The 25,905-nt window shown below is 37.5% G+C and overlaps 1 protein-coding gene across 1 annotated transcript in view; it reads right to left on the bottom strand.

Moving 5' to 3' along the window:
- The window catches only part of GUCY2F (guanylate cyclase 2F, retinal), an 82,897-nt gene that overhangs the window by 41,049 nt on the left and 15,943 nt on the right, over positions 1-25,905 (bottom strand). Inside the window, exons 3-7 of the mRNA XM_039879751.1 lie at positions 19,690-20,044; positions 18,296-18,380; positions 14,323-14,419; positions 10,045-10,176; positions 4,511-4,600 (exon numbers count right to left, since the gene is read on the bottom strand). Of these exons, the coding sequence (XP_039735685.1) occupies positions 4,511-4,600; positions 10,045-10,176; positions 14,323-14,419; positions 18,296-18,380; positions 19,690-20,044 (759 nt within the window). The remainder of the gene's footprint in view (positions 1-4,510; positions 4,601-10,044; positions 10,177-14,322; positions 14,420-18,295; positions 18,381-19,689; positions 20,045-25,905) is intronic.

Raw genomic sequence — 25,905 nt, 5'->3', positions numbered from 1 at the left:
AATAAATGTCAGAAAGAATTTTAAGAAAATGTGGTAAATACTAGAGAGGTTAGGTAAAATGAATACAGAAAAGTATCTGGTGAATGCAATCAAGAGATTAATTATAATATTATTGACTATATTAGACTAATCAAGGGGATCACTTCATAAATTATATGTCTAACCACTATGCTATATACCTGAAACTAATATAAAATAATATTGTATATCAACTGTAATTGAAAATAAATAGAAATTATGAATTATAGAAATTTACCCTATAAACGTCCTTACATAGATAAGCAACGATATATATATATATATATATATATATATATATATATATATATATATATATATATAGTCAGAAACACTGCAGAGGGGGAGACATCCACAGATCTATTCCCTTGAAACAACAATAAGCTGAACATCTAAAACTCAACAAAAAACATCCAAACTGCATACCAGCATGTCTGAGCGTGGGATCTGCGCATAAGAGCTACCATAGGTCAGAACCCTGGGAGTCGGGCAGTAGACAGAGACACAAGGAACCTGCCCCTTGCAGCCAGAGCTCCCTGCAGGAGGAGGGGAAGGGAAGAAGGTGCAGCGGGTTCCCTGAAAAGCCCTTCCTGACAGAGCTGTGAGCTCCACACGGCCAGAGGCAGTGCCCAGGTATCAGAGCAGAGAGCAGAGAGCAGAGAAGTGGGGACAGCAGAGAAACAAAAGATGATTATTACCAGCCGCCATTGAAAAATGCGAGGCTGAGCCACAGCCCCCATCCCCCATCCCAGAGGGCCCCTCCCTCCATATCTTCCAAGACCCAACACTGCGGAGCCCCAGGGGAATCTGAGCAAACACCACCAAAAGTGTCGCTGACACTGACAGGGACTGAAACTGAGGGTAGTGAGCGTGATTGAATATCTATAAGGAAAAAAAGGCATTATTAAGACTTTATATAAAGCAGGCATCCGAGAGGCTTAGATGCCTCCTACTGGAAACCAAAAGAAAAGCGCCTTCTTTGCAGCAGGCTAAAAAGAGACCTTTATATAATAAATCTTTCTGGAAAAAAAAGCAGAATACATTTCCATTAATGTCCAGGTGGAGAAATAGTTCATTAAATACCATGAACAACCAAAGTGACAAGGCAGCTCAGAAAGTCAGAGAAAAATCTCCAGAAAATAAGCTATAAGACATAGAACTATAAGACTTAAATGACAGAGAATTCAGGATGGTAATTCTGGAAAAACCTCAGTGAGATCCAAAACGATTCATATCAACGATTTCAAGAATTGAAAAAACAACTAGGTGAGCAGAATGAGTTCTTTAGCAAGAAGATTGAAACCCTCAAATGGAACCAAATAGAACTTCTGGAGATGAAGAACACACTGCAAGAGTTGAAAAATGAAATAGCAAGTTTGGGAAATAGAGTTGATCAAATGGAGGAAAGGATCAGTGATATCGAAAACAGAAACCTAGAGATAATTCAGAAAGAAGAGAAAAACCGAAGAATGAACAATAATGAAAGAGAAATACAAGAACTAGCTGATACCATCAGGAGAGGAAACAAGAATAATGAGCACTATTGAAGGCAAGGAAAAGGAACAGGGACTAGAAAGCATTTTCAGACAAATAGTTGGTGAGAATTTCCCAAATCTAAGGAATGAGCTGGAGCTTGGAATTCAAGAAATCAACAGAACACCCAATAATCTCAACCCAAGAAGGCCTTCTCCAAGACACGTTGTATTAAAATTATCAAAAATAAGTGAAAAAGTAAAAATTATCAGGGCAACCAGGGAGAAGAAAACAGTAACCTATAAAGGAAAACCCATTAGATTATCATCGGACTTCTCAACACAAACCTTACAATCCAGAGAGGAGTGGAATCAAATATTCAAATTACTAAATAAAAGGAACTACCAGCCAAGAATAATGTATCAAGATAAGTTCTCCTTTAGGTATGAAGGAGAAATAAAGACCTTTCCGGACATACAAAAATTTAGAGAATTCTCCACTACAAGGCTTGCATTACAGGAAATACAGAAAGGGGTCAGCTCACCTAAAAAAAAAATGACCAAAAAATACATAACTAGGAGTAAGGTGACTAGCAGGCAGATAGAAGCAGAGGAGTGCAACCTTTACTAAGAACAGGGCATTATAAGCTTAAACAATTAGAAGAGATCTACTATAGCAAGATAGTAATGAGCATTCAGCATACATAGAGACAAATTGAGACAAAAATGACTGAAAAGAGGATTCAAAGATCCAAATTCTCAAAGGGGAATAGAGATAAGGCATGTGAAGAAGAAAATGGACGACCGTGTGTGTGTAGGTAAAGGCCAAGTGTGTGTGTGTGTGTAGACCAAAAGCGAAAGGGCGTGGAAAATGATATCGCTAAAATGGCAGTCAGAGAAAAGAGTAGAGTAGCAGTACTAATATCAGATGAAACAGACCCCTAAAATATCAAATAGATGATGATAGATGATAGATAGATAGATGATAGATAGATGATAGATAGATGATAGATAGATAGATAGATAGATAGATAGATAGATAGATAGATAGATGATAGGTAGATAGATAGATGATAGATTATAGATACATAGATAGATACATAGATACAGATATAGATACAGATATATAGATATAGATGTAGATATAGATAGATGATAGAGATAGAGAGAGAGAGAGAGAGAGAGGCTTAGAGTGGTAGTAGTGTAAATGAACAGAAATAAGCAGATCATAGATATATTTTTAAGCTGTAAATCACATGACTGTAGGCCTGGGGAGTAAGGGAAAGGGTGAAATCAAGGATTATTCTATTTTGAGCATTGAGAGTATGGTGGGCCATTTATTGAGATGGAATGCACTGGCTTAGAATATGAGCCTACTTCTCCAAGAAGTTAAACTGGATCACAAGATGACCTAAGATGAAGTTAAATTACTCCTGGTGGACATGACAGCTATTGGCCACCAAAGCTGCCTCCTAAGCATAAAAGCCTGGCATCTATGACAATTCTCTTAATCCAACGCAGCTTAAACAAGCTAAGACAGACATGAACAATCAGCCCACGTATAACAAAGTGAGCGACTTCTTTTAAGGTTTCATTGTAGCATCTTTTATGGACCAAGTAGCCAAAACTACTGGGCTCCGAACCTCTGTTGGAAGACAGAGTTCAAAGTGATTATATCAGAGACTGCTAGCTGTTCCGTACAAATCTACTTCCGTTTTGCATTGGAAAAATAACTAGTCCACATTTTCCAGACTCTTTTGGAGCTAACTGTAGTCATACAACTGAATTCCAAGTAACGGAATGTGATAAGTGATATTTGTAGTCTAAGGCTTTTAAAAAGTGAATAGACACCTTCCATATTATTTTCCTGCTTCTGTAGATGAATGCAGATGATGACAAGACCCTAGGATATAGCAGAGCTATAAGCTGGTCATATCCTGTGTCCTTGAATCACCATATAAAAAGAGAATTACCAGCCAATCAATAACACCTACCTTATACTGTTATTTGAATAAGAAGTAAATATCTGCTGTGTTTGAGACATTAAATATTTTGGGGTCTGTTGTTACAGCATCTAGCTTTACACTAGTAGCCCTAGCATGGAAAAATTTCAGGCCTAAATTTTTCCTAAATCTTTACAGTCATATATCCTCAGCCACAAGCAATAGTGAAGATTATATATAGGAAAAAGGTAGATACCTACATGCAGTCATGTCTTACTGATATTCTGGACAACCCCAGGAAGCAGAGAATGCTTGGAGCACCTGCTTTAGCCAGATGGTCATCTAAATATTTACTGGGTACACATGTACTTCATCCCTTCCATTTTCCTAGCTGGTTACGATCAAAAGTTGAAGAGTTCAGTACGTCTTGTCTCCCAAGATTTTTGTTAGTACTAAATCTGGCATGAACCCTTAAATGTTTCGCAAATGTTTTATGTACTAGCAGTTCAAGGAGGAACCAAGATTTTAAATCCCTGCCTTATCTATAGGCTGCTTCTTTAAATAAACCATCCAAGGATTCTTTGAAAGTAATTGGTGGGACAGGAGAAATTACCATTTTTCTTATGTGAATCACTTTTCCAAGTCTGGCAACTGGAGATTTTGAATGATTGTGGGATATGTACTTAATAATAATCATAATAGCTACCATTTTACGAAGAAGCTACATGTCAGGAAATGTGCAAGATGCTTTACATGCATTATCTCTTTTAATCCTCATCCAACACTGGGAAGTAGACATTAAATATACCCCTTTTACAGATAATGAAAGCAGGACTCAGGGAGTTGAGGTAACCTACCCAAGTTAATATAGCACTTAAAGGTAGAGCTAAGAATTAGATCCTTCATGTGTCTTTGACTTCAGAGCCCATAATTCTACCATTGCATCATATGGTTATATCAAGCCAATAGCAACCCTGCAGGTTCCCTGCACTAATTTATTAAGGGCTCTTCCTAACTGCTGGTGTTAGTTACTTTGGAGAAAGGATTGGAATGTATATGAAAGAGGGTTTCTCATACCATTTCAAACATATCACTTGCACTTGATTTGATGAACTTAACATCGCCAAAATTTCCAGAGGGGAACTTTTTCAGCCACACCCAATCACCCTAAAAAGAAAAGATAGAGAATGGTGATGAGACTTAATTGCCACCAGATTTAGAGAACTGTCTTTTCTGCATGAAGGATTTATACTTAGACCATCAACCCAGACTTTGTTCCTCCTCTCTCACCTGCCGCCTCCTGGACATTCTGTATTCTGAGCTAAAAATAAGGTCATACAGAAGAGTTAAAAATTCCAATTAACTAGAGATGGAAAAACAAGTGCAGGTACGCAGACCCCCAGAAAGTGCTAGGTCATTTCACTTATTCACAGCTATGTGATGTAGCACCGGGTTCCCCGTGATTAATGGTGATGGTTGGTTGTTGCAATTCTCACTGCCTTGAGGCATCTGTAGCTGGAGATGTAGTGTAGCAAATGTTTCCTGCATTTACCTTGGTTCATTTTTCTCTTGTGAGACAGGCCATTTGGGAGGCCTCTTATGCTTTAATCATGAATTGACTGGCTTAAATATAGATTAAATATTATTTTTATTTGTATGCATGAATGTACTACCATAGTAATATGAGTAATCTAGAGTCTTTCAGAAGTCTATTTCTGACTTTTTAAATACAAAATAGCTATCTCTGAGGCTGCTGTCAAGTCAAAAACAACAATTATTTTATTGTCTTCACTTTAACACCAGTGCCTTCTATATATAGAGCCTACAAAGATTCATCAGTCATCAAACCCTGTTTAGCTTCTGCCCAACCCAAATTTTTTCCCAAATTTTCAAAAAGCAATACAAATATGGATTTATTTTTCATAATAATAATGATGATGATGACAATGAAGATGATGATGCCTTACATTTGCACAGTGCTCTCTACTCTTCAAAGTGCTTTCACATCTATTACTTATAACCTAGAGATTCCATTTCAGACTGCACCAATTTGTCATTAAGTAGAAATAATAAAGCAGAGAGCTCTGTGCAGTGAAATTCCAAGAATAAGAGAGTAAAACTCTCTTATTAAAGAATATATCCAGCTGTGGCACTTCATCCAGAGACCTGCCAAAGGCAAAAACGAATAATGTGAGCTGCAGGTATCTGAGTTACTCGCCCACACTTCGTTAGAGGGCATCTTCTAGCCAAGGAGCTCAAAACTCTTTAACTAAAGGATAGCCGTTAGAGGCCTTCAGCAGCTGAATAAAGCTGTGCCAGCCAGGCTCAATGCCCATAGTCCAGTGATCCTCAGTCCAGGATCAATACCTGGCAGCAGCAGAATGGTCAAAGCACCAAAGGCAGCCTTTCTGGTCTTGTGCCCAGCAATTCTTCAAGTGTAGTCCCAGTCCAGCTGCATCATGGTCACCTGGGAACTGATTAGAAAAGCCAATTCTCTACCCCACATTTATATTACTTAATCATAGAAGTCATGAGGGCCTGACATGAGCTTGAAGTTTTAGCCTTCAAAGGACTTTGCCCTTTAGAAGGGTCAAAGACTAATGCTTAAGCTGAATGAATAAAACTCTAACTGGGAATTTACAAAATCACGCAATGTGGGAGATGAACTAAACCAATGGGCAATAAAGCTTTCCCAGAATCTTTGTAACTATATTACTTGGCCCACGGTCAATCCTAGCCAACATGGTACCTTTTTTGCTAATTAGAAAAGGGTGCTCTCCCTGAAGTGAAAAAGAAATAATTACATGAGAATATTATTTTACAGCCTGTGGCAACCCTGTGATATTGGGCAGCAGCCCTGGCTGTAAACATATACACATGTACCACACTCTTATTTACTCACACATCCTCCAGATACCAAGTAACACATTTCACTAGCAGCATGAATACTTTGCATACCACCAAGCCCTGCCAGCCAGGTGAGGCCTCTTCACCAGGTTTGGAGTCAGGCTGTAGAGAAGGGCTGAGAAGCTGAAACTGTGTCTCCAAGAATATTAGGCAGGAGAAAGGAGTGACCTCAAGGAAACTCCTGGGACATAGCCAAGATAGCACACAGCCAGGTGCACATATGTTTACCAGAGACTGTGTATATGCATAGTTCAGTGTGCTGGTATAAATGTAGATATGAGAAGGTTCCCCCACACTTCATTCCAGAACTGGGCTGGGAGGCCAGAATCTCTTTGATCACTTCTGCACCATTCTCATATAAGTTAGAATATGTCTACAATGTGAATAATAACTTCTTATATGTGGTGTCCTTATGTAGTGCACAACCTGAACATTAGTACTGGTTGCCCTGACTCTGCCTATACCCAGTATCTAATATGATCTTCCTGGAGCCACCCTGTTACAGATATGGGTTAGCTTTATCTATGGCTATTAGCTTTTACAGGTAATTAAGCAGAAATTTGTTTCTGCCAAATCATTAAATTTAAGAGCTGGAAAGGGTCTTAAGTATCCTTAGGCCAGTCTTTTGTATTTTGATAAAGGAATTGAATCCTGAAGAGATTACATGACTTGTCCAATGTCAGGAGGCTAGGTAGTAGTAGAACCAAGGTCTTCCATCTCTCACTTTGGTGCTCTTTACTTTCATGGGCTTTCTTTGGTTTAGGGGATTTGTGTGTGTTTAAGATTTAAATAATTCTCAAAAACTACATAAGCAAATTTTTATTGAGTCTGTGTATGTCCTACTTCACAAATAATGAGGATAAAGGAAGAAATGGGCAGGTTATCTTTACCACACATACACTATTTGTTTTGTTTTGCCCTTTTCTTTTAAGAGAAAGAATGATAAAATACTTCACTCATCATTTGCTTTTTAATTAAGAGGAAGAAATATCAAACTCTATCCACTAAAGTTTTTAGAAGTAATTTAAAGTCCATCTGTTTTTGCACTAAGTAACTAAGAGTCAAGAGAACTAGATCCTAAACCTGGCTCTGTCTCAAATACTGAGGTGGCCTTAGGGCATCTACTTAATTAGCCTGAGCTTTAGTTTCCTCACTGATTGATAGAGCTGGATGACTTAGATGATTTTTTAGGTCCTTTGCAGTTTTGATGATCTGATTCTGTGATGAGAGAGAGAGATGTTTGGTGGGAAGGAGATGGGTGGAGAAAGAACTATAAGGGATATAGAAGAAGGTGAGAAGATAGGGGAGAAAACCCTTTGGGAAAGGGAGATGGATGTGGATGGTGTTCAGGATAAGAAAAAGAAATGAGACAGAGAGGAAAACACAGGAAGAAGTTGAAAGGCAATAGAGTCAGAGAATGAAGAGGAAGGATAAGTTCAGTGGGTTCTCTTGGACCACCTCACCCCTCTCCCCTAGACAGTGGCTATCAGAACAGATCATGATGTGCTCCTACTGCATCTGCCATTCACAGCTCTTTCTCTCCAGCAGCCTACTCATATGGCTTTCCTTTCACATCTCATAGAGTATCTATGAAATAAGGTCTGATTTTTTTGTGTGCAATTCCAAAAGGTATGCACCTGTGTGTACAAAGTATGATTTTGTGTCAGTGTAGTACAATGTTATAGCACATCCTTAAAGAAGCCTGTCCTTTGCTATTAGGTGTTTGCTACTCCAGGCACATTTTCTGGAACTTCCAGGTCACTCAATAGCAATTCTTATGAAAATTTGATTTATTTTAAACAGAAACTAGATAACAAATCTTCTTTAAAACACTCCTAATAGAGGACCAGTTCAGAAGGTACACTGGACCTCTTTATTTGATCTGTTGATTCGATTAACTTATGCTCCCTCTCATAGACCTCTTTAGCTCTAGCCAGGAAGTTTTCTATCTTCAGCTATCTTCCTTAGCACCATGCCATTAGCCTAATCTTGACTTCATGGTGTGATATTATTCTCACCAACACACTTTTTTTTGTGTAGGCCCCCTTTGGCCTACACAGTTCAGAAATACTCATGATCTGCCTGACCAACACTCATTGTGGTAACTAACTTAACTCTCTGCCTCTTTCTCAAATGAAAAAATATCTGACAGATACAGATTTTTATTTTTCCTTTCTCGATTCTACACTATCCAACTCCACCAAATAAAACATACCACAATTCAACACTAAATTCTTCCAGAGAATCAGAGAATCGTAGCATATTCAAACTTGAAGAAGCCTCAGATATCTCATAGTCCAGCAATTCTCAACCCTATCTGCACATACAGGGAAACTTTAAAAAATGCCAATGTCTAGGCCCACCCCACACCAACTGAATCAGAGTTACTAGGGGTGGACCCTTGGGCACAGGTATTTTTTAAAGTTTCCTATGGAGATTCTAATGAGCAACCAAGATTAAAAATTTTGTTCAACCCCTCATTTTACAGATGAAAAAACAAGAGACTGCCTTAGGTGATTGAGATTTACTTCAGAATATTAGAAGTGTCAATATATTTATAAAGTCATCAGCCCATTCCATTTGACATTCAAAAACTATGTGATTATCTTGTCTTTAGTCTTTGAGAGAGTAGAGCTGTCAGTTCCCCAATATTTCAAGTTTAAACTTAAAGAAAATCTCCTCTTTGATTAAATTAAGTCCAAGGCAAGATCCAGAGATTTCCTGCCACAAATTTAAATCAAAGCGCTTAGCTACAGAGAAAATATATACCATGCCAATTTTGGTATTTTAGGCCACTGTCAATTATTTATCCAATGGAAGAGAACATTCACTTGGAAAACTCAATGTGGTAGATAATCTAAAAACTCATTCTGTCCTGTTTTGGGCTTTCTTTGTAGTTACTATTGAAGTTGTGAGTGTTTGATGCTTTGGGGAGTATCTTCAAACAAAACAAGGAAACCACACTGGGAAGGCTTCACTTAGGAGGGACAGAAAGGCAGTCAAGTTTTTCTTTTACTCTCTGCTTAACTCTTTCCTGCTGAGAAAAAAAAAAACAGTTCATCTCTCCAACTGAAGCAAGATTTTTTCTGGTTGGCAAATTTCAGTATCTTAGAACAAGGGGTCAGAGGTGGCCTCTTAAAGCTTGAAAGGCAGAAACTTAAGTAAAATAAAAAAGATTTATATTTTACATAAAAGAGAGTAACTTGTTACTCCAAGAGTCAGTACAGGCTGAAAAAAATAAATGAATAATTAAAAATATTTCAACAATATCTAAGGAAAACAGGTATAGAAAGAACAACAAGAATTCAAAGGGATAGGTTTGCCCTAAACTCTACGCAAATATGTCTCTAGATTTCCCATCACAAACGGTTGACTCAGAAAGTTATTTTTTATTATTATATCTATGTCTTCTGGAAGGAGTGACATGACTAAGTGTTTGGGTCACAGACTTTTTTCCACATGTATAGTAAATACATGGAGTTGAAAAATCAATGAAGTTATAAGTAAGTAGATTAGTTGCTAAGGAAAATCATTGTAAAAAATGTCGACCAAAGAAATCCATAAACAGATAACGAACAAAAAACTTAAAATTACCAAAAGCCTCAATATTTTTGCCCAAAGACTAAGTCCTAAGTCATTAAGTCCTAAGCCTCATTTTTAAAACCCAAGAAAGCAGCAGATTAGATAGCTGTCGAATATCCTACCTCATAAATTGCTACATTAGAGTTGTCATAGTTAGCTGGAGTTAGACTCCCTGAAGAAAAGGAGAGCCTTGGAGACCTTCCACTTTGGACCTCCGAAGTGATCTGGAAGCTTACACTGGCTCGACTTCCTCTCTGTGAATGGATTAAGAAACAAACGTTATGAGCAAAATTCTCATGATTTAAGACAGAGCATTGAGCTATGGTGTATGTACTGTGTTTATCTTTTTTTGTTTTTACTTTTTATTCCTAAGAAAGTAACTATATGAATTGAACTCTGAATCAAACATGAGATTGATCAATTTTCCCAATCCCCCAGCACTTTTTTAGGTCAGTGTTGGTACCATGCTTCAACTCCATATATGACAAAAGAAAGTAAAGGTTTGTAGGTACTTCCATCTCCTAAAAAAGATTAGAATCATAGATTTGGGAGGTAAAAAAGAACACAAGCCATAATTTATTCTGGGACCCTCATTTTATAGACAAAAATGGGGAAAACATAAAAATGTAACATTTTGAAAAAATCGATTGCTGAAGTAGGACAGAATACTACCTTTCTGACTTTTAAGCCTGGCTCCTTTTGTTATACCATCTTGAATGGAATCCTTTTTTGTGCAGGCAAGATTAATGGCAGAAGTTATCCCAGAAAGCAATAAAATGGTGGAGAGTGAGTAGATCATCTACCCATGATTTACAAGTCTAATGCTTAAATAGGCCAAATCCCCTATTCCTTTATTTGTTAACTAGTATACACAAATATGGTAAGGAAGGGCTAGGAATGTACAGTTCAATGACAAAAGGAAGAGTTTTCTGTTGTGTATGTTAGCTTTTAAAACTGAACATCTTTATCTTCAACTGAACCTGAAGACTTATTTCATATGAAGAAATAATAAGTCAACAGGTTCCTCATATTTTTCTCCATGTCTCCAAATATGCCTATTTTTAGAATTACAGCAATTCAGAGCTAGCATTTACATTTGATAATGTCTATGCCAGCTCCCACCCCCAACTCCAACACCCTTCTTTTACAATGAGGAAACAGAAACCTAGAGAGGGGTATAGGGACTGGAAGAAGAATGTAGATGTTACATTTTATGGCATTGTGTGCTTTCTACCATATCATGCTTTATTTCACTCTTGCTTGCCAATAAAAATTAATCTTAAGTACTTTCATACACTCTGCCTTTAATGGTCTTTGATAAACTGAAGATCACTAGTTGATTTAGTCCTGAGTTAAGTTCATTCTACCAACGCTAGACTATCACAAAGTTTCAAGGCAATAGTAAACTATATCCAGACCCCAATGTGTTGAAATCCCAACAGCTCAAGATTTAGACAAGATGTAAAACTTGAATCTTCACATAACCCTTAAATCAACCTGAACTCTCTTCAACAGAGCAAAGCCAGAGAGAAACCTACTCCCCTTTCATTCTTTATTTCCTTATATCGGCAAGAGCACCTGAATCTGTATAGTGAGATATAGACCTTTCAGGAAGGAGAAAGCAAGAGAATGTGCCAAAATCCACATACATTTGGGCTTCAGCTTTACTTTCCTCTAAAAACTTCCTTTCCTGACTTGACTTCTACTGAACTGCCAATTCTTCTAGACTGAATTAATTTTATATTCACCAAGAGTTTACACTTTCAGACATTCCACTTGGATGGGATTCTTGGCTTGGCTTCTTGATTGATTAGACACAGCCAGCTGCAAGTTTGTGACTACACAGCAATTAAGGATAATGTATGTTCCCCTATCTTTTCCCATCAGCATCCTTGATACAAGCCAAGTATCAACAGGGATCTGGAGGCCAAGAGCTATGTTCTTCTAAGATAATGCCATCCTTTTTCACCTGGGCCAAAATAGTAAAAAATAAAAAGAACATTCCCTATAAGACTATCAATCTCTGTTGCTATCATTTTTTCTCCTCATATGGTGAAAAGTGGTGATTGTTTCTTAACCCTCATAATGTAGAAATTTATGCGCAAATGAAAGAAAAGATCTATCATCATGAACAAGATTTTAAAACCCTAAGCACTGTGTTCATTTGAAGGTAGCATTATTCTGCTGTTTACAGTGAAATTTGTGAGAAACTATGAAAACCAAATACATTTTTTACTTCAGTAGGAAAGAGAGAAGAGATAGATGGAAGCTCCATAGACATTACTGGACTATTGCTAGGACTAAGTAAAGAAAAGGCTAATCCAGTCCAATATTGAGCTATGTTTATTATTTTGACATTTTAGAGCCAAAACTTCTAGGCAATTGATACGAAGGGTCATTTTGACATGGATACCACTAAAGAAGTAAGGATTTTAAAAATTGGTTTATTGCTTTTGACCAAAACTTCACATCACATTTGGACAATAATTTCTAGCCATCTGCTTTTACTACTAATCATCCATTTCTGTACAAAAAAAATATTTTTCACAGAATTAAATATTTCTTTTTATAGTATTGTGTTATCTATTGGAATTGCTTTAGAACTTGCATTTTAGTATCTACCCTTTCTAATTAAGGTGGGAAATTTCATAGAAGATATATTGAGTGTGGCAAAAACAGACAAATTCCACCACCATAAGTCCCAGGGTCCTCTGGTGGCTTCAAAAAGCGACACCAACATTCATAAGTTTTTATGGCATGAGGGTGGAATGTAGCTTTCAGCCAGAGTGGTAATTTTGGCATTTGGCAATTCATTTCCAGTAACACAATATCAACTTTACAAAATGATTTTAACAAGTTAAGAGGGTTATGTAATTGAGAATTAAACAAAACAGCTGAACATTTATTCCAAATGAGTAGGCTATTGCCATGTAAATTCATTCTCACCCAGCCAACTAGTTAATGCACACCTTTCAGTGTCACTTTAGGCAAATGATCAGTTTGGTCACAGAATTCTCAGATCTGGTATACTAGTAAATGGGGACAATATGATGTGTTTGCACCCTCTTTTACATTCTGCTACCACCATATTACAATTTTCAAAGAGTAATATTTTTATTTTGGTCCTATAGACTGGGGACAGAGAGGCACACTCTCTCATTGCTAGCTGCATTTGACAAAATACTTCCCCACACATTCACATATTCTCTTTTCTCTGCATAGGATGCCTCTAGGGGCCAGGTAAATAATGTAAATTGATGAGATAGGCTGAGTATAAGACAATGGAGAGTGATGGTAACTGTATCAAACTACAGAGGGCATACTTCTTCCAAAAAGGGCACCTACTACTGAGTTCTAGTGAATTATCACAGTGATCCCCAAGGTTGATAGATCTCCAGCCTTTAAAGAACACCCAGGAATCCAGATTTTCATTTATAATCTCACAATTTCAAGATTCTGACTACTATCTTTTATAACTATAAAGGCAGACAAAAGTGGTTGACAGTTTGTGATCTATAACTTAGACAAATCTTATTCTTCTGTCTTTAAGACATAGTTTGGGTGCTGGGTCTTTGAAACACCTTTCTCCACTGATCTGTCTCCTTTGAAGTTCTACCATATTTATAATGTGTTTTGTGCAATGTGGTATCTATTGACTTTCTTGTGTGGTATAATTTGCCTTTCTGACTTGACTGTAATCTCCTTGAAGGCAGGGACTACATGCCACCTCTAGTGCAGGGCCAGAGTATATTAGCAGGCACTCAATGGAGATCACCATTTACCACAAAATCACAACCAAAAGAGAACCCCTGGCAAAACTCAACTGTCTTTCACTGGTTGATTCATTCATCAAACTTTTATACTATCAGCACCTATTATGCTATCAGCCCCATGCCAGCCCCATGTAAGCTAACATCAAAAAAAAAAAAAAGATATACCTCTGCCTTTGAGTAACTAGTAATCAAATGTTGAATCCAAGTGTACAAGAAAGAGATATATGAAGTCAAAGCTATGTAGGTGCTCCAAGTGCACTGCATTGCCTCCACAAAACTGTTCTAAGACAGCACTATCCAATAGAAATGTAACATAGGCAACATATATAATTTTAAGTTCTCTACTAGGCACATTAAAACCTAAAAAGAAAGATGAGATTAATTTTAATAATAGATTTTATTTAATCCAATATATCCAAAATATTGTCATGTTGACATGTAATTAAAATATATAGTTTTTAATTTAATGAGATATTCTACATATTTTTGTACTGTGTTCTAAATTCAGAGTGTACTTTATTCTTACAGCACATATCAATTTGGACTAGCCACACGTCAAGTGCTCAATAGTCACCTGTGGCTTGTGGATACCATATTGAAGAAGCAATAGAAAGAGAAGCTCCTTACCTTACTGCCAAAATGGGGATTGATAAATGTCACATCTTCCAAAGTCAGTAGAATTCTATTGGGTCCTTTAATCAACTGGATTTTATTTATATGATGCCTGAAACAAGCATAATATGAGAGGGTCATAGGGGGCTGAATGTTTTGCAACCCCAAGAAAATTTGCCGTATAATAGAATTTTTAAAATACACAAGATAATTGAGAGAATAATCACACATGGATCTTTACCATGATATCCACAGCAACGAGAGACAACAACCCTGTCCTCACAACCTGCTAAGTTATAAAGACCAAAGGAGAAAAATGAAAATGCTATTGAAGAGATAGCAAAAGGGAGGGGTGAGGGTGCTGCATGGGGTTAGTATCTGAGACTAAAAAATGGTGTTCCCACATAAAGGGCACATTCAAAAAAATCATCTCTCAATACTTTTTACTAACTCAACACCCTTTTCATATGCCATAGTATATATTCTAAGAATACCAGGGGCAAGAATCGTTAACCTCCATTTTATAGACACAAAAACACATTAAAGAAATAAAACAAAATTAAGCAAATTGTGTGAGATGCCCTAGTCTGAGGCAGAGCTGGAACTAGAATCCTTGGTCCTTGGCTGTGGTCCCAAATTTCTGCCCACAAGACCACTTGTCTTACAAAGTTGTATCTATGCATTGCCAAAGCAACAGGTTGAAAAGTGGAAAAATTCAATCAGTTGGTTGCTTTGTTTACATGGTTCCAAACAAGTGAGCTGACTAGCTTTTTTTTTCTTTTACTGAATGAGTCTCTTGTGTGAGCATTACATAGACACAGTTTAAAACTGATTCTCTCTAAGCCTGTCCATTAATTTGCACTAAATATAATTATATCCTATAAATTAATTATTTGACACATAGGAATTTATGATGTCTACCCACATAGCCAGGCGGGTCATGTTAGCCGAGCCAACAGGGCAATTTGAGGACCTAAAGGGAACCTTGAATTAGTCCATGTGATTATTTTCTTCTGTTTTGTCTTGGGGCTCTGACAGCTTTGGTTTGGCTTCACTTTTTCCATAACCCCTTAATGGTCACCCTGTGGAATGTATTAAAACTGAGTGTAAGAGTGGGAAAAACAACCACTGAATCAAAGTGCTTCGTCAAGTTGTTTTAAGAAGTCTATAGTGTCACTGTAGCTTTAAGTACCAGCAACCCAGTCAGTTTTTCTCAGTGATTTCACTGGTTTGTAAACAAACAATCTGTTGCTAATTGTCTGCCAACAAATATGTCCCTTATCACTGTGGGAGTTGCTGCCCTGCAGAGAAAATTAAAAGAGTCCCATAGTGAATTCTTGGGTAGAGCACATGAATCTTTTGGCAAAGTAAAGCATCACTCCCTAACTTATCTGTTTCATATGTGCAGTGAATTGTCTTAAAGCAGGCACACCTGTCAAAATAATCATGCTACAGAATATACTCGAGTAGAATGAGAACTAGACTCCCAATCCAAAGACCTAGAGTGTAATGCAGATTCTGTCATTAATTAGCCAGATGACCTTGGATAAATAATTTAACTCTTCATGCCCCAGTGTACTTATCTATTTAGCAAGATAATTGTCTTTGCATTACCCGCTTTTACATAGTTGTTTTGAAAATCTAATGAGATAATGTATGTGAAAGTGCTCTGAAAAGCATGAGGCACTCTGAAAGTATAAGGGCTCATTATTATCATTATCATCATTAGTATTACAAAGCACGGGAGAGCTTTATAGAAAGGAGAGGCAATCTGGTTCAGAAGAGGGAGAAAGGAGGAGTTCAAAGAATCCCTTGTTTTGGGGTAGTTGGGTTCTTTACCCATCTTTCTTTCTGAAGAAAGAAATTAAACAATCAAAACAGAAAATGAAGGAACAGAGAGTCACTCTCTTGCAAGTAATCACCATCTATTACAGAAACTCATCAGCTGCTCAGCTTTTCTGATTGCAGCCATGGTGGGAAGAGAGAGGGAGGTAGGCAGCAAAGAGAAGGCATCTTTTGTGCTTTGTTAGCTGAAGAACCAAGAATCAAGTGACTTTGGAAAATGATGTGCTTCTCTCCCATCTCTGAGTTTTCTGTGACCACTTGAAGCATCAATTGTCTCAAACTGATGTCCCTCTCCAATCATTTTCATCTCTAATCATGTCCCTCCCTGATCACTTTTTTCTCCAGTTCTTCTTTCCCCATCAGCCCACATTCAAACAAATCCTCTCCCAACCTCCTGATTTTTTTTTCTTTTTTCCTTCTCTTATCAAAAATTGAAGATTGGGCTCACTCTAAGCCCAAAGAATCAGTTCATTCTATGGGAAAGATCAATGAGACCAGTCATTTGGGGCAAGGGAGCAGAGTGGGGCCGGGGTGCAACTAACATAAGCAGCTGAGTGACTCCATTGTCCACCTTGCCATAGAATGTTCTGACATTGAGTAGCCTGAGGCTATTACTCTTTGAATCTCCCTGGAGGGAAAAGTTTTTTGATGAAATGACATTTATTTTCACTAAGTATGTAATGACATTAATTAAATACGTTATTCTTTGGCAGCAGCTAAATTAAAGACATTAAATTTCTGTTCTGAGCAGAAATACGTCACAGTCAATGAAATTAAAAGAAAAACTTCCTTTGAACTAATGTTTTTATTAAGTGTGTTTCACCAATTCATAAGCTACCTACTACTCTGTGTGGCTTTACCAAGTTTCTAATTCTGAGGAGGTTTTATAATACTGTTTTGTTTTTGTTTTTGTTTTTGTTTTTGTTTTTCACAGCAATGCCAACATATTAAACACTAAGAGTAACACCTGTTATAGTTTCAATCCAGGGTTTCACAGACATTAGAATATCAGAGATGGAAAGTTTCTTAAAGATCATCTAATCCAATTCATTTATTTTACAAATAAGAAAAATCTGGCCAAGAGAAGTTTAGTATATTGTCCGAATTTATACAGCTACTTAATACACTTAGACATTTTTTCTTGATCAAAATAGTTCCACTCCATTCCCTACCAGGATCGTGTCACATTATTATCAGGACCACTCTTACAAGGAAATGAAAAAGGTGTGGTTCTCAGGGTGGAAAGGGTAAAGCGTGAGATTGTAGTTTTCATTTTTTGCTTTCCCTAAATCATCCTAATACCAGGAGACTTCAACCGTCAAAATGCAAAGATTATTTTTAAAAGAGGGTGTCATATTAAGCCATCTTTAGCCATTTATCCCTGATTCTGATCAGAGTAATTGGTCACCTATTAAGGGATCTGAGGGAGAATGACAAAGACTTGATAATAATGATGATGTTAATAATTAACTAGGATAGCTTTTTTTTCCAAGGAAGAAAACCAGTAAAAACAATCTGGGCTATGATACTTTGGGCAAAAGGCATGAGTATCAAAGTGATGATTCTGGGTTCCCAACAATCAGCATGTACCTGGGAAGGAGTTGAGATTTACCATTTGTTGAGCACCTACCATGAGTCAGATACTGTTCTAGGTGCTTTACTTACTTTAGTTGATTTAATCTCTACTACAATCCTGTGAGTTAGTACCATGATCCCTAAATCTTAGATTATAGCCAAATCTACCTAATTCTTGGAACTTGTTAAAATACTCCAACTCCATTCCCTATAAGTTCATACCATTTGGGGAAGGAGGTGGTTATAGGAGATGCTGCCAGTGGAAAAGAGAACACAGATGGAGAGTAGATAGGCCCTAAAGTACTAGTTCTCTTATTTCACCATAATGTTAAGAGCCAGATTTACTCAGGCAACAACGCTGACAACACAACTGAGGAAGTTATTCTTGGCATCATGAAAACACTTCGCCCTAAATGGGGCCAGTAGGGATGGTAAATCACTATGGAAAAAATAAAATCAGTGGGTCATGTAATGAGACCATTGTACTATAACATGACTTCCTGGAAATCAATATTAAAAAGGTTATTATGGGCTTACATTTTTATATACAAAAAGAACAAAAATTTACCTTATAAAGTAAGCAAATCCATTAATAGACACCAAGGCTATAAGCAAAGCAAGGCAGATCATCACGGCAAAGGCAGGGTCGATGCCTGCAGAGAGCAAGAGGAAGAGGAAGAATGACATTATCAGAGAGAAGCTATAAATAAAGGTCACAACAGAGCGACTCCTCATGCTTACTGGTGGCTCTAAAATCAAGCCACATCTACCCAACTTAATTCCATTTTTCTACAGCACAGTCTGTCTTGTTGACTTTATGAACACAGAAAGCAATTTCACTGTTCTGAAGCAAAACCACTCACCATTCTGAAAATAACAAATTACATGAATTAAGGCTGACCTGGGTGTTTCTTTAGAGGAAAAAGTCCACAAATGGAAAACTCTGAGTACCTTAATTTAAGCTGGATGGCAATAGAGTTCTTGAGAATAAATATGCTATCACACCTGTGAAGGGTAAGTATTATGTTGCCTTCAAAAAATAAAAGAACTTTTTAATTCATCCGAGCCCACAGACATTGTGAGTTATAGATGTAAAACATGACACTTGTCCTTCAAAGGTGAGTCTAGTTTTGATAGTGTTTTCATCAGAATATAAAATTGTCTGTGGAAAATCTAAATATTTGGATGGATTACTAAAATTTCAGAAGGAAATACATGATGAAACAAGTAAAGAGGCAGGTGTGGTATGTCATGCTAAAACAAAATGGAAACCAAAGACCATTTCACATATATGCATTTGGTTTTAGAAGGGTGTGGTGTACACTTACATGGGAATAATATGGATGTTTCTAAAGTTCCCTTCTGGCTCTCAGAGATTTGATGGTTTCCTCTCTCCCACAAGATAGAGGAGTTTCATCAGTCAATCAAACTGCAAATATTTATTGGATGCTGACCATGTTGGGCAGTTGGGGTGATAATCCCTGCTCTCAAGGAACAGTCTATTTGGGAAGGGGAAGCGCAATCAAAACACAAGAAACAATTGAAAAGCAATTTTGTACTAAGCTGTGAGGTACAGACTTTTTTTAGTTCAATGAGAGTTCAGAGAGGGGAGGGTATACATATGGTATTTCTGTGGGACCTAATCCACAGGATTTGGATATATTAAGGGAAGGACAGGCGATCTTTTTAGCAGGGAAACAATCACAGCCTACAAAAGACCAAGTACTTTTAAAACAAGTGATGGCAGCTTTTAAATTGTGGATAATTATTCAAGACTGTGAAGTACCTCTCATTATCCATATTATTTTAAATTAACTACATAGAGTGCCAAGATATTCATGTCATCTGAATGCAAATCATTGATTCTATGAGTGTTCTAATATTAAAATATGCCTTCCTCTAAAGAGGTTCCCTTGTAACCCAAGCTGAGCCATTAACTACCAGTGATTTTCCATTCCTTACCTCCTCGGCATATCTTCCCTTCTGAAAACCAGCATTTTGCATCTGCTTGAGGGGGCCTTCCACCAGGGAAGTGAATGTGGGTCCCTCCGAACCATAGCAGCTCCGTTTCCATGTCCACAGTGTAAGTACTATGGAGTTCCCATTGTTTCCAGTTGGTGTCCAGGATTACATATTCTGAAATTCCATTTCCATTTGAATCTGTCCTTATCAACTGGTTGAATCCATAGAACTGCATATTTCTGGAATGCTGAACTAGGCTCGCAGCACTAGCCCGTCCATTTTCTTTCATAGCATTATTCATGGCTTTTGCGATAAAGTAAATTGAATTGTAGATGGTTCCAAATAACGGTGAAACCTATTTTTAAAAATTACAATTACCTCAAGCACTAGTCGCCCTAGAGTAATCTCAGAGTGTATTCCAAGCCTGTGTTCATTATTATGGGCTGCACGTCTGAGTGGAGGAGAGCTATGAAGACCCAGAGGAAAAAAACAAAACAAAACAAAACAAAACAATTGTTTCTGAGGACTTGCTTGGTTTCTCCCCTGAATTTTTCTGTTTTTCTCCCTCAGGCGTTCACATCTTTAAATATATCAAATATGACAATTTTATGAGCAAACCAAGTCATACACAATATATTTTTATGTTTCTAAACTAAGAAAGTGATTTAGTGTTATAAAGGGCACTAAAAAAAGTATGGGATAGACAAGAGGCACTCAAAGGGAACTTACCAGGTTAATCACTGGTGCATTATGCATGGTAAATTCATTTTGCTGGCACTACTAGAATGGTAGATATGTGTGGTAAGACTGTAAATAATGTGTATCCACAGTCTATGTCTTGTCCTATCTCAGTTCAAAATGGCTATTCTTCTAGACACATGCTCCCCACAGACAGTGAACACTAGAATACAGTTTTAAACACATATCCCCACACATATGCATACAGACATGCATGCTAACACATATACACTCACAAATAGAGTCAAATGTTGCAGTATATGGAGAATGTGGCTTTTAATCAAGAAACTATATCCTATTGGTGTGTAAAGTGGCAAAGCTATGGTGAGAAGCCACTGTTAAGCAGTAAGACCGCCATCGTAGACAGCATGATTCTGCCTCCTTTATAAATATGATAAAAACAGCATTTGTGTACTATGCCTGATGAACTGCTCCTTAAACTTTGTAAGTTTATTTTTGGAATAAACCTTATATTTCCTCCCATAAAGGTAGAAAAGAAGAGTGAATAATCCCTCCCTCCTTCCCTGTACACCAGCTAAGGTTTCATGGTTTTCTATAACATTTCACTTCTAGGATGGCGTTCAAGAAAACTGTGGTCATGCTATTTTACTGAGCTTCAGGGAAAGCTGATACTTGCTACTTTTGTTTCACTAGGTCTAGGAAGCTATCTTCCTGTAACAACATTCATCTGAATTAAAGGATTTAAAATTAACTGAATCATTTTTGTGTTGGAAATAAAAGTCAAAATGCAAAGAGGTATAGCAGCTAATGAGACACTGTCATGCCTTATTAATGCAGAGCAGAGGTTTTTCGCTCCTGGCTGCACATTAAAATTATCTGAGGGTGTCAAAAATACCAATGCCAAACCCAACCCAGACCAACAAAATGAGACACTTTAGATTTTGAACCTAGTAATCAGCATTACTGAAAGCTCCCATACATACAGGGTTTAAAACCAAGAGCATAGAAGACACACTGGCCTATGGTCTGTTCCTAATAACAGAATGTTGGTCAAATCACTTATCTTCTCTCTCTGGATTTGTTTCTTCCTCTCTAAAATGAGGACATGGAATCATGAATGTTTAAACCTGGGAGATCATCTCGTCTAGCTGTCTTACTTTCCAGATAGTAAAGGGAAACCCACAGTAGTTAAGTGATTTGTCAAGGTCACTCACCTAGGCAATAAAATCAGGTCTATAACTGAGTTATCCTGTTTCTTAGTTTAGCATTCTTGGTTGAAATAGATGTTCCCTGTGGTCGCTTCTAGTTCTGAACACCTGTGAAATCTCCCAACTCTTGATCTAGTCCAAGGATCAAATTTAACTTGCAGATATTTTTGTTTTGCCTACATATGGGTTACTCTTTGTCTCTCTGATCTTTTAACATTGGAGTGCCCCACAGCTCGGTCCTTCATCCTCTCCTCTATACTCACTCTGGGGGTGATCTCTTCTGGCCTCATGGCTTTAAATACCATATCTATGCCATAAATCTCAGAGTTATACTTCCAGCTCAGGCCTCTTTCCTAAATCCCAGACTCATGTAGCCAACTGCCTACCTTGATATATCTACTTGGATGTTAAATTTTAATAGACCCAAAATCAAAACTCCTAATTTTTACTTCTAAATCCTCCTGCTTCATCTACAAGTTTTCCCCTTTTTGTTAAGTTACTCCATTTTTCCAGTAGTTCAGGCCAAAAACCCTGCCTCAAATAACATACATATCTAATAGCCCAGAAATCTATTCCTTAGTCTACTGAATTCCAATGATCATTCTTTACCACTCTGCCTTAACATGCACTATAGAAATAGGCATAGTGAATGGATGATATGTGCTGCCACAAAGACATCCACATTTAGTTGCCTAGCACACACTGACATCCCTTAAGGGGTTTTCACTAACTCTCCCTCCTCACATTCTTAGATGGTTCATTTAATTGTCTTCAAGATTTCTACAAGAGCCTGCCTCTTTTCTGGGGATTTGGTAGGTTATGACAATAAGTGAAGGCTGGAAGATGGAGTATAAAATCAATACTAGTAAAACAAATGAGTTAAAAACCACAGGGCAGCAAGCCCCTGAAAGCAGGGAGAATGCTAGTATTCTATTTTGAAAGGCAAAGAGCCTTCTGAGAAAGAGACTGCATCTACCTATGGCCAAAAGCAAAGATTGAGACCTGTAAAAACAACACAATCACCTCTGAATTGACCCATCTCACAGGGTTTTCAGCTGCCCAGGCTATGCTGCCCTTTGTGCTCTCTAATTGACCCCTGGTAGAGCTGACTGACAGCAATTCATCAGGATGACTGAAATCTGAAGCCTGTTCTTCAGGATTCTCAACCTCCACCACATACCACACACACACACACACACACACACACACACACACACACACACACACACAAATGCCACAAAACACACACACAGTCTACAAAGTATTGTAGAGAGACCTGAAACCAAGGGAAATAACATAGCTGTAGCAACAGTATTCATCTGCAAAAGAATGTCTGTCACAATAGCTTACTCTTACTGTGAGGGCTTGGGTTTGTGTTCTAGCTGGTCTGTGTTCCTGTTTCACCTATTGTGCCCTTTAGCAATGAGAACTGCCCCTTCCCATTAATCAAAGGCACACTTTATTAGCATTGGTCACAAAAGGTCTCTAGTTGCAGCTGCTTCAAATAATGAGAAAAAGAAGAGGTACAAGGTGGAATAAGAGAAGAAAGGACACTCTCAAAAACCCTCTGTCCTGGCTTCTGACTATAGCACCAAAGAAGAAAGACAGGATTGGCAAGAATTTCTGTCAGATAGATGCCCTTGTTAACATCACAGCCCAGAATGGTGAAACCGCTGATGACTCAGTCTATTGGTTTTGTCTGCTTATGGACCAGAACCTGAATGAATGAGTAAATTTTAAATAAATGAATGATAATTAAAACTCATCCTTAATTGTTATTCATTGACTTTAACTAGCCCTACTGTAGGCCTTTTGGAGCTTGTATCTAAGAGAACAAGGTCTGGGTCAAGAGCAGTGATATTTGAATTTGTTCGATTTAGTAGTTCATGCTGTCATTCAGTTGGTTATCATCAGTTTAGATTTACTGTATTTGAAAGACACAAAACTGGCTTCCAAAGAATTTTGTCCTTGGAAGCATGCATTAAAACATACCTGGCTTGGAATGCATCACTTGAAGGACAAAATGGCAAAATCACTTTTGAACAAAAAGTAGGACACACGCAGAGATCGAGAAACCAAAGGATAATTGAATTTCTATTATTAAAGGTAGTATCTCCAATAATGCATGATCTCAACCCTTGGAGTTAGCGAAGAGATGACTAATAGCCCAACCTGTTTGATATGATACTCATGAACACAGTACCGTTATTTTATATAGAATGAAGTACAAAGACAATTGTAGCCACTGCAAGTTGCAGGCAACCTTTTCTTACAATCTATCTGGTGGGCCTCATCCTGGAATGCTCCAGTCCTAACAACATCCCCTTCAGCCTAGCATCCTCCTGCCATGTACCCATATTTAGGGTAATGGAAAAAGTAGGTGCAAGGATCTTAAGGTTCCCTGGTCTTGCTGAGAAATCCAGAGGATTTCCTTTGCTTAGCCAAATAAGGGCACATTTGGAAATAGTATCCAAAATGTGTGTTCCAGGAATATATATATTTTAGCCAATAGAATTTTATTGAAAACAAGGAAATACAATGAAAGAGAAAAATGCAGGCACTGAGGTTTTATCTCAAAAGTCTATTCAGTGCCACAGTATAAAGGTACAAGGTGATGATAATCCTTACCCAATCATCCTCAGACCAAATTAGGAAGTTTGTCACTGGTGTCCCCCCCTCATCTTTCTATTTTGATTTATTGTTCCCTTTTCATGGGTCTTCAGAGCTCTATCATCTCCTGTATCAGAGAAAAACAATCCAATAAACTTATTCAAATCAAAGTATTCATCATTTAGTAATGTTATTTTGTTTGAGTAAAGCATTAGACATGGGACTCAGTAATTTTTTTAAAAAGGCTAATAATGTGTTGTTAAATGGTCAGGTTTTAGAATGGTCAGTTGAAATCTCAACTCTGCTACTTGCCAGCTGTATGGCCTTGGGCAAGTTACCTTGAGCCTCAGTTTCATTATCCATAAAATGGAGAAATTAATACCTAATTTGTAGGCTTGGTCTGAAGATTGGATGGGATCATTTATGTAAACTACTTTGTGCAGAGTAAGCACTGAATACACAATAGCTGCTATCGTTTGCATTTCAGAAGAGGAGCACAGGGCTCTAGTAATATCTTCCTGGAAGTGCAGTGTTCAAGTCCCTTGTCCCAGTCTTGAATTTGTGACCAATAAGTAATAGAGTCCATTTTAGACCCAGTGTATTAGCACCCTGAAATGGTAAAAACTGTTCCCCTTCATTGGGGAAAGATCTTGTTTCTCTTTTGTTCTCTATTATATCAGCTATACAGTGCCCATAGTAATAATAATAATAATAATAATAATTAACATTTATTGAGGACTGATTAGATGCCAGGCAAGCTCTTTATATGTGTTAACTCATTTAATCCTCACAACTCTATGAGATAGGTATTATTATGATTCTCAATTTAAAAACACAGAGCTTAAATAAATTTATAGCAATCCACTTTCAAAGCCTATGCTCTTAACTACCATGGTATAGCTGAGTTTAATAAATGCTTGCTTAATTAATTAATAGACTGTGGTAAATTCACCAATAAAAAAATATCCTATACACCCTTTGAGAAATTATTTTTTCTTTATTACTTCCTGATTAAAGATAGTGAAATCAAGATTTTTTCTTCATTCTCTTCCTCTCTAAAATCTAACTTCTAAACAGCAAAGAAAACAAGGGACAGAAACACTAAACCTCTATGTCTAATAGTATTAGCAGATGTCTGTAACCCTAAACCACAGAAGATAAAGATGGAAGGCTGTTACAGGAATGGTAACTAATTAAGCAGAGTGGAGGGCGATTAAATCTAAGCACTTGAAGAGGGGGCTATTGGTAAGCAACAAGCAGATGTGCCCCCTGAGAATCCCAGAAAGGCTTAGGAATTAGAGGCACTATGGAAGTGAGGGTGAAGCAGAGCTCTAAAAGAGGGAGAGCTGTTTGAATGTCTGTGTAAGAAGCAGTTAGACATCTGCCATCCCCACCTTACCAAGGAGATCCAGATCTCTACAGGAAACAGGTTAAATTGATTCAGAGAAGCTCCAAATCTGGGGCACTTGACCCAAAGGAAGGTGGAAGTTAGGTGGGCCACAGAAAAGAGTAATGAAGTTAAATTCTTTATACTTAATGATGAGAATCCCAGTCTCCTTCCCCCAAAATGGTCTTAGAATACTGATGGCCAGGATTATGACTCCCAAGAATGAGATTGGAGCAATCTTCTTCTCTAAGGAAAGTGAGTAGCCAAAGAGGCAAGATCTACAACAATTACTGACAAAGAAAAAAAAAAAAA

The sequence above is a fragment of the Pteropus medius genome, unplaced genomic scaffold, assembly GCF_902729225.1.
Source record: "Pteropus medius unplaced genomic scaffold, Ma_sr-lr_union100, whole genome shotgun sequence".
NCBI classification, from domain to species: domain Eukaryota; kingdom Metazoa; phylum Chordata; class Mammalia; order Chiroptera; family Pteropodidae; genus Pteropus; species Pteropus medius.
The sequence above is the reverse complement of the archived record's forward strand: the minus strand, read 5'-3'. Positions and strand labels throughout refer to the sequence as shown.